Source organism: Sinocyclocheilus grahami, unplaced genomic scaffold (genome assembly GCF_001515645.1).
Source record: "Sinocyclocheilus grahami isolate Dianchi unplaced genomic scaffold, SAMN03320097.WGS_v1.1 scaffold23.1, whole genome shotgun sequence".
Taxonomy (NCBI): Eukaryota; Metazoa; Chordata; class Actinopteri; order Cypriniformes; family Cyprinidae; genus Sinocyclocheilus; species Sinocyclocheilus grahami.
In genome coordinates, this window is record NW_015505202.1 from 68,238 (window position 1) to 82,937 (window position 14,700).

The window sequence follows — 14,700 nt, forward strand, 5'->3', positions numbered from 1 at the left end:
GGTAAGTAGCCTATATAAAATTTCTAAATAAATCTATCTATCAGTACTTTTTTTACTTAAGTACATAAAAAATCGAGTACTTTTGTACTTTCACTCAAGAAAAATTGAAGGAGTACTTTTACTGGAGTAATATTTTATCATACGTATCTGTACTTGACTTGTGTACTTCGTCCACCACTGCTAATGGAGACTCCATTTTTCAAAGGAGGATCGATTTGTTACAACAATTTCTGGACAGAACTTGAATAAGCTTTGCAGAAGCAGCTAAGCAGAACAGGAGCTTCACATGTTTTAGAGCTGTTGCTGTTGTCTGAATGAAAGCTCCTGTAATACATAGTTGCATGACATTGTGAGATACATAAATGCTGAAAGGAAACCCCACCCATTTTATAGGAGCATAGATGAATCTGTATTGTTAAAGTGCTGTTGAGCGTATCAGCATGCATTTGTTTGTGGCCTGTACAAGAAAAATGGCAAGTGACATATTAAAAATGGGCTTTTCCATTAGGAAAAGTTTCTTGTAGCTTTCACCACTTACTAACTGATTTGACTTGACATATATCCCTGGACTAGTTTCTGCTTGTGAAGACCTGATGTTGCCCCTTTCTGTGGCCTTCAGCGTTGTGATCAAGTGTTGTTTCCACCCTGACCTACTGTGAAAGGTCTGAGACCGTTATTCTCTCATGTGATTCTGCTGTGACCTCCAACCACCTGAAACTAACATTGGGTTCAACCTACCAAACCTGTTGAGAGTGCATTTTAAAGTTTATGTGTGTCATTGTATGAGGTTAAAATACTTTTTTCCCCAGCTTAATGTCGACAGACAACTGTAAGTAAGCCTTTTATCATTTGATTCCCCCCAAAATCTGTTGGAAAAGTCATTCTTTTTCCAATTGCATTTGTTGGCGTTAATAGAGCCTGCAGACATATTGTAAGTTCTTATTTTTGGTCATTTTGCTAGAAAGTTTTTTTGTTTGCACAGTGAATAGCCGTCACTCTGTCTGATGTTGCTATGATGCGTCATCGTTTTTCTCTCTTACCGTACGTTGTTCACACTTCATAAGTTCCACTTAGTTCCTGTTTGTTCAGTTACTCATAAGAGAGCTGTTGTTCCATATAGGCTCCATATTTAATCACGTGGCGACCACAGGCCACCTTTCTTCCTACATGTGCCATGTTTAATGGTCAAACAAACTCCATGTTTCCCTGCTGCTCTGTCAAGCTTTGATGAAGGTAAATATTAAAAATCAGCCTCCTTCTTGGACAGATGACTAACAGGCCACTTCTTATCACCTGTTCTGGACAGATTAATCATGTATTATACATAAACATCTTAAGACCTGAAATTTATTTGTGCTGCAACATAACAGATATGTTGGACATGTGGGCGACCTACGTTTGAATCCAACATTTTTCAATCCCATTCCTCCTTTCTCTTTCATCATTTTTTTTCATCCTCATAATAAATTAATTAATATTCTTTGACAGGTTTGCCCAAGATTATCTTATACATAAATTCTGCAGTATTCTGCACAGGAGCAGCTGAAGTACCTTCTAATTCAAGGCATTGGTTTTGTAAGTCAAAAGTCAGCCTCGGGTCTAAAATAGAGGCAATATGCCTCACCAAACCACACTTCCTGAGAATGCAGGGGTCTTGAGATGCATTTGTAAAAGTTGTAAAAACTTCTTCTTTTTTTATTTTTTTTTTGACACCGCATTTTAGAAATGTGTCGTTCATGGTATTAGGTACTAAAAAAAAACAGAAATAGGATCATGACTTCTAAAGCTGCTTTTTGTAATGTCTGTTGAATGATTTACTCCTCTAAACAATATAGAGCAAAGGCAGCAAATTAGGAGTTTGTTCAGGGAACTCTCTTGGCTAAAATCATAGAGTTAATAGTGAATATGTGTTCCCTATTCTAAAGTGTTACCCTTATATTATATTATATTATGTTACGTTGAAGTGATTTTAAACATGCAATAAACTGTAAAGGAGAGCTCAATTCGTTGTTCGTGGCTTATTGCGAATATAGTCAAATTCACACAAAAATACATCAAAATTACCATCTTGGCTTATTCACGTTAACACATTAGGTTATGTCTGAAGTCATGTAATGTTGAAATTACTGTAGAGAATTATGACATTTTAGTGGTAACTAAAATTTTAAACCTTATTTCAAGCAAAATTAACTTTACAGGGATTATCGTTAACCTAAAATAACTCATGTCAGGTTTTGGTTAGTATCGCCCTCCTTTGTATTATAAATAATAAAATTAGCACCGCATGCATAATATGTAACGTTTCATTAGTTCTTTTTCGTGTGATTTTCTGGCAGCCACATCATTGCTCGTGTTTGGAGACTAATTGAATTCCACCAGTGAAACCAAGTGAAAGACTTTAACTAGAGAGATTTCTTCAGGGTCATGACATTTTTCTTTTCAAATGCCAGTGTTTCATAGACTGTGTTTCATTTCAACATGGTGTTGAGTATCCTTGTCAAGCATCCTTGCCTGATGGTGTTGAAGCTCATGGTTTATGTCTGTTTCAGATTGGACTGTTTTGTGAGTGAACCTGTGTCGCCATGACAACCCACGTAACCCTGGAGGATGCGCTGTCCAATGTGGACCTGCTGGAGGAGCTTCCCCTCCCAGACCAGCAGCCATGCATCGAACCCCCACCATCCTCCATCATGGGACTTTAAAAGAAGGTATTTCATTATCCTAAGCATGGATATATGTGAATTTCTTAAACGAACGTCCATTGTCAGAACATCTCAAACCACATCAACAGATTTACAACCGTAATGACTATTTAAGGGTCAGGCATGTGAAAGCTGGGCCAGATGTTTTGTGCCATATCAAAACCCCCATCAGTTTCAATTCTGTTTTAGCAGAGGTGTGAGGCAGAGAGCTCAGGACAAACACCTTTTCACAAAGACACCCTTGTTTATGCTTGTTTTGTACAGTTTTGTTTTGTGCTGGATAAAAATGGTATTGAAGCAGCTATACTCCACCTCTTCCTCTCACAGCTCAGTGGCTCATGGATGTGCGTGGACTGTCAAACAGGAGTGCACATTACTCAGTTGAATAGAGAAGTCCTCAAGGACTGGAGGTCTTGTTTGCTTCAGCTACCTTCTGCTAAAGCTATAATGAGCACATAGATGTGGTCTTTGTATGCTGTACATAGGTGGCTGGATGAATGCTGTGGTCTGACTAAACTTGGGTTTAGAAGTAAATACAGCGTTTGCAATGGAAACAATTGCAATCATACCCTCATTCTTTTATTGTCTCTGCTCACTTTTGTACATTTAAATCAACTTGCTTAGCATACAGACTCCATTCAGATGTGTTGTAGATGATTAATTAGTAAGGTTGACTAGTCCATTGGTTCCAGTTACGAGCGACGGGCCACAAGGGGGTCTGGGAAAAAGTTCAGTGAAAAGAATTATAAAAGTAATAATATTATTCCAAAATAATAAAATAATATTCCATACTATTACAATTTCATTCTTCTTTCTATACGCTGGTGGGGAAATCTGAAACGAATCTTTTTCCTCTCAAAAAATGCATTCATAATCCATAATGACATAAAATACAAAAAGAAAATCCAGATATTTTACATATTTATAATATTTTCATTATAAAGATTGCATTTATAATGTTTTATATTTATACCTTTATATTTTAGGTTTATATTTTTTCTTTTTATGTAATCCAGCTGTTAAAAACCGTGTTTTTTCAACATGTAAACTGGCAATATCGTGGTGTTCTGTGAAGCACCTTGAAATAACAGTTTGCAGTTAATATGATTTTTTTTGTGTTTGTGAATATTTTATTTATTTATTTTATCCAGCAATAATGCATTCAATTGATCAAAAGTGACATTTATAATATTACAAACTAAATCCTATTTGACTGTGACGCGAGCATGCACGTAAAATTGTATGTCATGTAAGTCTGAATTTGAACTTAGTTTTTGAGGACTTTAAAAGAAGGTATTTCATTATCCTAAGCATGGATATATGTGAGCTGCAAAAACCTCAAGACTGTCGTTGAGTAGTTGACTGGCCAGTTTTGCAAAGTCTTAATTGTAATACTTGCTGAATGCTGCTAAAATGTAATTGGCAGAAATCCAGGTTACATGATTTATTAATGGAAAGTAGAGCATAATTAGGGTCTCTTAAATCCAGTCTACACTAAATGTATGCAGCATGAAATGACAAAACTGAATTGCCTCCACTATAATCAACAGAACTGTCTAGACATTCTCCCTCTCTTCATCTCTCCCTCTGTCTATAAACAGGCTTACAACTTTTTATATAATCATTGCTGCCTTACGAATGCTGATAATTTCTGTAAGAAACATGGATCTAGTTATTCTACGTAGCAATAATGGTCATTTCCAGCAAATAAGTGTCTGATGGATTGTTGTTTCATGGCATGAGGTCAGAAAAATTATTAGGACATTTATACCGAATTCACAGGAGATTATGTGAGTGATTCCTTTATAGCTGTTGTTCTTTTTCCTCTTTTTCAAACTGTGTTTTTCTTCTCAGAATGAAATGCTGGAGGAGGGGCACGAGTATGCCGTCATGCTGTACACCTGGAGGAGCTGCTCCAGAGCCATTCCTCAGGTACACACACACACACACACACACACACACACACACGTGACATCCGATGCAGTAACTGGTCCGATTTGAGGTGTATTCTCAGTACTCTAGTAAAATCATGCGCAATTTGGCCTACTGGCTCACATATGCTTTTACTATCAGGTAAGTCGTGGTGTAGAAGAAGAACTCAATAAGAATATGCTAGAGTATCATCTATCAAATTACATGCGCATAGATTTATTGAAGTTTGAATGTTGCTGCCAGCATTCAAAAGACTGTGTGCTAAGTCTTGTTTTACATGAATTACACCTGGAGGAGCTGCTCCAGAGCCATTCCTCAGGTACACACACACACACACACACACACACACACACACACACGTGACATCCGATGCAGTAACTGGTCCGATTTGAGGTGTATTCTCAGTACTCTAGTAAAATCATGCACAATTTGGCCTACTGGCTCACATATGCTTTTACTATCAGGTAAGTCGTGGTGTAGAAGAAGAACTCAATAAGAATATGCTAGAGTATCATCTATCAAATTACATGCGCATAGATTTATTGAAGTTTGAATGTTGCTGCCAGCATTCAAAAGACTGTGTGCTAAGTCTTGTTTTACATGAATTTACTTTTTTTTTTAAGATATGCTCTCTGTCTGAAGAGAATCTGAACCCCAAGTTATGATTGAAATGACCCAAGTTCAGCAACATAATTGCCCTGCACTCACTGCAGGGAAAGGACTCATTATTCATGATCTCAGTTCTTAATCCTGACAGTTTAATGACGCCCTCTTGTGCATATCAGGTGAAGTGCAACGAGCAGCCAAACCGAGTGGAGATCTATGAGAAGACCGTGGAGGTGCTGGAGCCTGAGGTCACCAAGCTCATGAAATTCATGTACTTCCAGGTGAGAGAGGAATAAAACTCCTTGAACTCCATTTATTACTTATTAATCCCGAAATGCCATGATTATTCATCAAACAACAATTCTTATAAGAAAAAGGGAGAAACACTCATTGCTCGTTATTTCTTATGTCTTTATTTTTAATTACTTAAAGAAAATAACAAATACTTGAAGGCTACATTCCATTTAATTTCTTAACATTTATATTCATATTTAACTTTTTCAAATAAAGTAGTATATTAAATAAGTTTTTGCTGTGCTTTCAAAATTAGTATCGAGAGTCGTGACATTTTGGTAGTACATGGCTTTAACATTGATATCCCTCCTTCTAGCGCAAGGCCACTGAACGTTTCTGCAGCGAGGTAAAGCGACTGTGTCATGCTGAACGCAGGAAGGACTTTGTGTCCGAGGCCTACCTCCTCACTTTAGGAAAGTTTATCAACATGTTTGCTGTGCTGGACGAACTGAAGAACATGAAGTGCAGTGTAAAAAATGACCACTCTGCTTACAAGAGGTATAAGGGTCAAGTTTACATTTAAAAAAGTTTTTTTTTAATTAAAATACTATAATATATATATACACATACATAGAATATTTATAAAAGTTCTATATTGCTATTTCTTCTTTAAAGAGCGGCTCAATTCCTGAGAAAGATGGCTGACCCACAGTCCATCCAGGAGTCCCAAAACCTCTCTATGTTTTTAGCCAATCACAACAGAATTACACAGGTATGTGTAACTTAAAATATGGTCAAATATACATTCAAGGAATAGTCCACCCATTATAGTCCTCTCTATATTTACTACATTTATTTTATGTAGCTGTTGATGTTCCAATTTTGTATACTGTTATTTTTTCCTGTGGCACACAAGAATTATTTAAATATTTGTTCTGCAGCTCATGCAACTCATTGACAGATTAAAGTAACTAAGGGCTGTCGAGCTCCAATGACTAAAAACACTAAAAAGGAACCATAAAAGTGGTCCATACAACTTCTGTAACCATATGTTAGGCTTGTGTGATAAGCAGCCATAAAATAAAAGTGATTTTTCATGGATAATCTTGTCCTCCCCCAAATCTTCTGTTCACATGTTTCACTTGGACATTTGTATGCAGTGTGTCATGTTTTATGTGATGTTTGTCCAGTGTCTGCACCAGCAGCTGGAGGTGATCCCAGGTTATGAGGAGCTGCTGGCTGATATTGTCAACATATCTGTGGATTACTACGAGAACAAGATGTACCTGACCCCCAGTGAGAAACACATGCTGCTAAAGGTGAGCGCATCCATTCCTGCTGAAGCTTTTTAGACTCGGCTGAAAGAGAGCTTCACAGATGAAGGCATGGCTCTGTGTTTCAGGTCATGGGTTTTGGTCTATACTTGATGGATGGAAATGTCAGCAACATCTACAAACTGGATGCAAAGAAAAGGATAAACCTTAGCAAAATCGACAAGTTCTTTAAGGTGAAGACAAACTTTCTGGTTCTCTTGAAAACTTACTTTTTTTTTTAGTTCTCTGATTGTAACATTTGTTTTGGTTGCCTTCACAGCTTCAGGTCGTGCCCCTGTTTGGAGACATGCAGATTGAGCTGTCACGCTACATAGAAACAAGTGCCCACTATGAAGAGAACAAGTCCAAGTGAGTGATTGACTTACTTTATGAATGACACTTGTGAATGACACTTGTAACTACAAGTGCATTGCTTTCTATCTGATACTAGTTCTCTTGTTAGCATTACTTGACTGGTTAATGAAATGTTCAGAAGTTTTGACTCGGTAACTTTTTTTAAAGATAATGATTCTTTTATTCAGTATCAAAAGTTGCATCAAAACTGACAGTAAAGACATTTATGTTTTTATAAAAGATTTCTATTTCAATTAAATACTGTTCTTTTGAACTTTCTATTCATCAAAGAATCCTAAAAAATTGTCACAGTTTCTACAAAAATATTAGGCAGCATAGCTGTTTTCAACATTAATAAAAGTTGGAATAATAGAAAAGTTTATTGAGCAGCAAATCCGCATTTTAGAATGTTTCTGACGGACCACGTGACACTGAAGACTGGAGAAATGGCTGCGGAAAATTCAGCTTTGACTTCATAGGAATAATTAATTTTTTATATATATTAAAATAGAAAACAGTTATTTTAAATTGTAATAATATTACAAAATATTACTGTATTTTTAATCATAAGAGACTTCTTTCAAAACGTGTACATCTTTTTAATAGTGTCTTTTCTCTCTCTCTCTCTCTCTCCCTCTCTCTCTCTCTCTCTCTCTCTCTCTCTCTCTCAGGTGGACCTGCACTCAGAGCAGCATCAGTCCACAGTATAACCTTTGCGAGCAGATGGTGCAGATCAGAGACGACCACATCCGCTTCATCTCTGAGCTGGCGCGCTACAGTAACAGTGAGGTGGTGACTGGATCAGGGCTGGACAGTCAGAAGTCTGATGAAGAATACAAGGAGCTTTTCGACTTGGCACTCAGAGGACTGCAGCTTCTGTCCAAGTGGAGCACTCATGTCATGGAAGTGGTATGTCTGAGATCATTTAAACAGTTTGCAGCATTCCACTTCTCTATCTATCTTGCATTTAAACTGTCTTCTCGTCATCTAGTACTCTTGGAAACTAGTCCACCCGACTGATAAGTTCTGCAATAAGGACTGTCCTGGCACAGCTGAGGAGTATGAACGCGCCACACGCTACAACTACACCAGTGAGGAGAAGTTTGCCTTGGTGGAGGTCATTGCTATGATCAAGGGTCTTCAGGTTCTGATGGGACGGATGGAGAGTGTGTTCAACCAGGCCATCAGGAACACAATCTACTCTGCCCTGCAGGACTTTGCACAAGTGACCCTTAGAGAGCCACTCAGACAGGCTGTGCGCAAGAAAAAGAACGTCCTCATTAGGTAAGATGTACACCACATAAAAAATACATACTTTTTTGGACATTATTTATCTCCTTGCTTCCTTGTAGTGTACTTCAGGCAATTCGTAAAACCATCTGTGATTGGGAAGGGGGAAGAGAACCTCCTAATGACCCCTGTCTGAGGGGAGAGAAGGACCCCAAAGGAGGATTTGACATCAAAGTTCCTCGTCGCGCTGTTGGCCCCTCAAGCACACAGGTCAGTCAAATTGTGTTTGCAACATAGATGATATTTAATGCTATTTGTAAAGTTTGTATCTGAGTAGTATCTGCTCCTCCCGGTCCTGTAGCTCTACATGGTACGCACCATGCTGGAGTCTCTTATCGCTGATAAAAGTGGCTCTAAGAAGACTCTTCGCAGCAGTCTGGATGGCCCCATCGTTCAGGCCATAGAGGACTTCCACAAGCAGTCCTTCTTCTTCACCCATCTCCTGAACTTTAGTGGTGAGACAACAGCAACAGTTTTCTGTATTGCAACTGCATCATCTTTATATGAAAAGTGCATATGCTCCGGGTGTGTGTTCACAGTGTGTGTGTGTTCACAGTGTGTGTGTGTGTTCACTACTGTGTGTGTGCACTTGGATGCAGAGCACAAATTCCGAGTATGGGTCACCATACTTGGCCACACGTCACTTCACTTTCACTTTCATATTCATAGTTTTCACAGCAACAGAATAGACTGAAAAATGTTGCAGTCCTTTCATGATGTTCTCATTCTTTCCTGACTGGCTGTCAGAGGCCCTGCAGCAGTGCTGTGATCTGTCCCAACTATGGTTCCGAGAGTTCTTTCTGGAGCTCACCATGGGCCGTCGCATTCAGTTCCCCATTGAGATGTCCATGCCCTGGATCCTCACCGACCACATTCTGGAGACCAAAGAGCCCTCCATGATGGAGTATGTGCCACATACACAAAGTTTATACTGGGTATTAAGCTACACTAGCGTTCCAAATTTTGGAGTCAGTCTTCTATTTATTCAGAATGGATGTGTTAAATTAATCGTATATATCAGTGTCCATAAAAATATTAAGCACCACAACTGTTTTCAAGATTGACAATAATAAAATGTTTCTTGAGCACCATTTTAGCATATTAGAAGATTGAGACATTGAAGATTCAGCTTTGCTGTCACGGGAAAATTTTTTATTTTAAAATATATTCAAATAGTAAACCGTTATTTTAAATTGTAACCATAGCATGAGAGACTTATAAGAGAAAATCTTACCTTCCCCAAACTTTTGAACAGTAGTGTATATAAACACTAATTGTGTCTGTCAGATTATAGCATTATTAGAATCGTTTTTTTTTTTCACCCTCAGATATGTGTTGTATCCGTTGGACCTTTATAATGATAGTGGTTATTATGCCCTCACCAAATTCAAGAAGCAGTTCCTCTATGATGAGATAGAGGCCGAGGTAGAGTGTTTATCTACTTATTTATTATCAACTTGTTCATTATTATCTTCCATTCAAAGGTATCTTAAGTAAAAACTGAAGCAATCTCTTTTTCATTTTAGGTCAACCTGTGTTTCGATCAGTTTGTGTACAAGTTAGCTGACCAGATATTTGCCTACTACAAAGCAATGGCTGGAAGGTAACAATATCCATCTTATCCAGTCTCATCTTAAATGTTTCTCAAGCTCAACTTCAGAGGTCAAAACAAAGAAATTATTCTGCTATAGATTGTATGTTTCTTTCTCTTCCTCACAGTGTCCTCCTAGACAAACGCTTCCGTGCGGAGTGTAAGAACTATGGTGTGATCATTCCATACCCGCCTTCAAACCGCTATGAGACACTGCTCAAACAGAGACATGTACAGGTGTGACACTACACCAATTACTAATTAGAATGGGCAACTCTGTTTTAAAGGGTTAGTTCACCCAAAAATGAAAATTCTGTCATTAATTACTCACCCTCATGTCGTTCCACACCCCTAAGTCCTTCGTTCATCTTCAGAACACAAATTAAGATATTTTTGATCAAATCCAATGGCTCAGAGAGGCCTCCATTGACGGCAACGCCACCCAAACTCTCAAGATCCACTAGGTACTAAAGACGTCGTTAAAACAGTCGACGTGACTACAGTAGTTCTACAATAATTCTAGGAAGTGACGAGAATACTTTGTGCGCAAAAACAAAACAAAATAACTTTATTCAGCAATCTCTTCTCTTCCCTGTCATTATCCTTCCCTATCTAACAACATGTTTGTGTTTTGTTAGCTGTTGGGTCGCTCCATTGACTTGAACAGATTGATAACCCAGAGGATCTCAGCAGCCATGTACAAATCCCTGGATCAGGCCATCAGCCGCTTTGAGAGCGAGGACCTCACCTCCATAGTGGTGAGATGCTTGTGCTTCTGACTGTTTTGGTATTTGTTGTCCTCATAATCTCTGTTTCTTCAGCATTACAAACATGCAATTTTCTTACCCATTTGGACATCTTAATATTTAATAATCTTGATTTAGAAATTCAAAGACTCTAAGAACTTTGAACTATTCACTAAACTGAAATTGTTTTGGTCATGTGTGTTTCAGGAGCTTGAATGGCTGATGGAAATCAACAGGTTGACTCATCGCCTGCTCTCGAAGCACATGACCCTGGACAGTTTTGACGCCATGTTCCGTGAGGCCAATCACAACGTGTCTGCTCCATACGGCCGCATCACACTGCATGTCTTCTGGGAACTCAACTTTGACTTCTTACCAAACTACTGTTACAATGGCTCCACCAACAGGTTGGTAAACATAAGTTGTAGATATAGATCCGTACTAATGTGGTTTATTATAGATGACAATGTTGACAAAAGTGTTAAATCTCATGGAACAGGTTTGTGCGGACAGCCATTCCCTTTACCCAGGAGCCTCAGAGGGACAAACCTGCCAATGTCCAGCCTTACTACTTGTATGGCTCCAAGGTCTGTAAGCAGCATAATTAGTTTGTGATACCGAACCTAAGACTTGAATGTGTTACATACAGTGTGCTAGAGAATATTGATGTCTATTTTTAAACATCTCGCTCTGTTTTTCAGCCTCTGAACATTGCTTACTCCCACATCTACAGTTCCTACAGGAATTTTGTGGGTCCTCCACACTTCAAAACAATATGCCGTCTTCTTGGTTACCAGGGCATCGCTGTGGTGATGGAGGAGCTGCTCAAGATTGTCAAGAGCTTGGTATTTTGTCTCTCTGCTATGTGTACATGTAGTTTCTCTTTCATGCACTCCTCCAATTTTGTTTCATCACTTGTCCTGTCCATCTGTCTCTTCCAGTTGCAAGGCACCATCCTGCAGTATGTGAAAACCCTCATAGAGGTGATGCCCAAGATCTGCCGTCTCCCTCGTCATGAGTACGGATCACCAGGTGAGATCAGAGCTAGTAACACTCTAGTTGTGTCACAGTCTAATAATGAGTACAGAGACTAAAGGTATTAGATATTATATTATATTCTGATGCAGTATTCATCACTATCAGAGACCCTCCACTTCCCCCAACTCCACCTGTCTTAATCTGCTACGGGATTTATGTATGCCCTATTCATGCAGCAGCCTATCTTACATGCATCCAACAGTGTGTAAACAGAATAAATACAAAGAATAGGATGAAAAAAAAAAATTTAAATTAAAAAAACCATTATATGCTCTGTAAGCCTCTAAAAATGGATAAAAATGTCTACCAAATGCATGAATATAAATGTAATTATATTAGAGTTGTCAATTTAATTTAATTTAGTAGAATGAATGAATTAAAACAATTTGTATAATACTTTGTAAAACATTTTATAGCTTGTTAAAGTTAAGAAGACTGTAACTTAAGGATATGAATGTCAGATTCTAGCCTGGAGTGTTTTTTTAAGTTATCTAATGTGGAACGCTTCTCAGGCATCTTGGAGTTCTTCCACCATCAGCTGAAGGACATCATTGAGTACGCTGAGCTCAAGACAGATGTGTTTCAGAGTCTGAGGGAGGTGGGCAACGCTATCCTCTTCTGTCTGCTCATCGAGCAAGCTCTGGTGAGACCCCCTCTGACTTAATTTTCCTATTTGCATGACTTAGTCCTATTTAAGTAATATAAAACCTCATCTCAAAGCTGATTTCTATTTTAGCTTTAATCTTTCAGACCTGCCAACCTGTACACATTTTGTGTAACCGGTACGCATTTTGACCTCAAAGTACACTGGTAAGATTTGCGATTCCAAACTACACAAAAATCTGGCGCAACTTTTGTGTTCAATGAGGCAACTAAAGTAGAGAGTAGGCCTGGGCGATAAAACGGTATTGATATTTATCGACGGTACACCTTCATCGATAACGATATAAAAATGTTCGATATAGGCACGTACTATGAGTGACGCAGAAAGCAAACATGAACACATGCTGAATTGAGTGCTGTGCCTGCCTGTGATGAGGAGATTGTGAATAAAAAAAATTAATATTAGTCGAATTTAAAATAAACATTTGCATTTGAATGCAAAAATGGTACAATCGAATGTTAGGAGTGTGTCAGGGAGCGTCATCAGTGTGCGCGAGATGCGGTGATGATGATGTAAGTGACGTTGCATTTTAATATTTTGTTAGTCTAGCCCAAGAGACGCGCCGCTGCTGTATTATTCGTTCAAAATATTAGAGAAACCGTGTTGGGGGTAACGCATTACTTTTTAATCTACAAGAGAATATCTGAGTTACTTTTTCAAATAAGTAACGCAAGTTACTTTTTTTCCAATTTATTGATTGACAGCTCTCCTGTCCCCATATTGAGAGAAATCAGAAGATGTTACTGTAGTTCTAAAATAAATATGAATATGCATTAATTCATCTCACTCAAAAAAAAAAGAAACACAGATTCAGTATTTCTAAAAATAAATAAAAATAATGCAACTCAAAATATGATGCAACCCTGCCATAATTAAATGTTAAACAACACAAATATCCTTTATGTATTTAATCCCATTCTATTTGCTTCTGACCTTCGATGATCCAGTTCAACCATACTAATAAGCACAAATTACCCTAGACAAACTTTTGTGTCTTTTTTTTATTGCTGAAGTGTGTTGAAATTTCTTCTTCTGCATTCTACTGTACGGACGTAAATTGACTTTCCCTTCAGCCTGAGGCTTATTCATTTCACTTTTGGTGTGAAAGGCTTTTATATTTGCCAAAAATATAACTTTTTTTTTATTTTACAAACAAACAAGCAAGTCCTGTCCAGATTTAAAAAGTAACGTAATGCATTACATTCCATAAAGAGTAACTAAGTAACGGAATTAGTTACTTTTTTATGGAGTAACGCAATATTGTAATGCATTACTTTTAAAAGTAACTTGCTGTAGAGAAATATAGTAGCTCAATGCGTAGAAGATCTTGATTAGGTTAAAACCGAAAACCAAGCCATTCACACAGAACACATATTCAGCACATATTTAGACGGACAAATATGACTGCTGCACTCGCGTCTCATGCAAGAGATGCAAAGAAAGTCATGCAAAGTTAAAACAGTTTTAACGTTTAGAAAACTCGGCGCGAATTTGTCAAGTCAAGTCAAGTCTGCTTTATTGTCAATTCTTCCACATGTACAGCACATACACACAGAGAATTGAAATTGCGTTACTCTCAGACCCTTGGTGCATACAGATAACATAAATACAGATAGGTACAGATTAAATACAAAATACAACTATACAAATATACAAATAAGGTAAAATGTCTTAGAAACAAATAGACGCGACGAATACATACAAAAACACTGCGACTCACAAGACAAAAAACACGAAAACACCTTTCTGTCGGGAGAGAGAGAAGCCGCAACGTGTGAACGCGCCGCCATCTTGGAAACATCATTTGTGAAGGTTTATTTCATTTCACTGCGTCTCATATGTTTTTAAATGCAATCTGTGTGATTGGCGATTTGGCTTTTTGTATTAGGCTAAGCAGTGCATTAACACATGATGCTGTTTTGTTCATAATTGTTTATGCCATTTACAAAATTATATTTGATTTCTGTATGTTAATTTAGACGTTATGCACGTTTTTATAGACAGTTATTTGAATTGACAGTTTAAAGAGCTTCATTATTTTGCTCATTGCACCCTCCTGTGGCCTCGGGAAAGTTTCCTTAAGACTTATTTAATCTGCATATAAAACATAAGAAAGGACTGTTAAAAAATAATATATATATATATATATATATATATATATATATGTCGCAAATTATCTAAAGAGGGAAATGTATATAAATATATACAGATAATTATGATTAGATACAAT

General features: G+C 37.7%; 1 protein-coding gene across 1 annotated transcript in view; it reads left to right on the forward strand.

Moving 5' to 3' along the window:
- LOC107561176 (cytoplasmic FMR1-interacting protein 2-like) overlaps positions 1-14,700 on the forward strand; it is a 33,163-nt gene that overhangs the window by 8,792 nt on the left and 9,671 nt on the right. Inside the window, exons 2-23 of the mRNA XM_016245555.1 lie at positions 2,550-2,699; positions 4,557-4,634; positions 5,420-5,521; positions 5,851-6,032; positions 6,150-6,246; positions 6,665-6,793; positions 6,877-6,981; positions 7,068-7,156; positions 7,813-8,050; positions 8,133-8,425; positions 8,494-8,641; positions 8,733-8,886; positions 9,179-9,335; positions 9,760-9,856; positions 9,958-10,034; positions 10,151-10,259; positions 10,661-10,780; positions 10,976-11,175; positions 11,268-11,355; positions 11,470-11,613; positions 11,710-11,800; positions 12,319-12,449. Of these exons, the coding sequence (XP_016101041.1) occupies positions 2,583-2,699; positions 4,557-4,634; positions 5,420-5,521; positions 5,851-6,032; positions 6,150-6,246; positions 6,665-6,793; positions 6,877-6,981; positions 7,068-7,156; positions 7,813-8,050; positions 8,133-8,425; positions 8,494-8,641; positions 8,733-8,886; positions 9,179-9,335; positions 9,760-9,856; positions 9,958-10,034; positions 10,151-10,259; positions 10,661-10,780; positions 10,976-11,175; positions 11,268-11,355; positions 11,470-11,613; positions 11,710-11,800; positions 12,319-12,449 (2,946 nt within the window). The 5' untranslated portion in view covers positions 2,550-2,582. The remainder of the gene's footprint in view (positions 1-2,549; positions 2,700-4,556; positions 4,635-5,419; positions 5,522-5,850; positions 6,033-6,149; positions 6,247-6,664; positions 6,794-6,876; positions 6,982-7,067; positions 7,157-7,812; positions 8,051-8,132; positions 8,426-8,493; positions 8,642-8,732; positions 8,887-9,178; positions 9,336-9,759; positions 9,857-9,957; positions 10,035-10,150; positions 10,260-10,660; positions 10,781-10,975; positions 11,176-11,267; positions 11,356-11,469; positions 11,614-11,709; positions 11,801-12,318; positions 12,450-14,700) is intronic.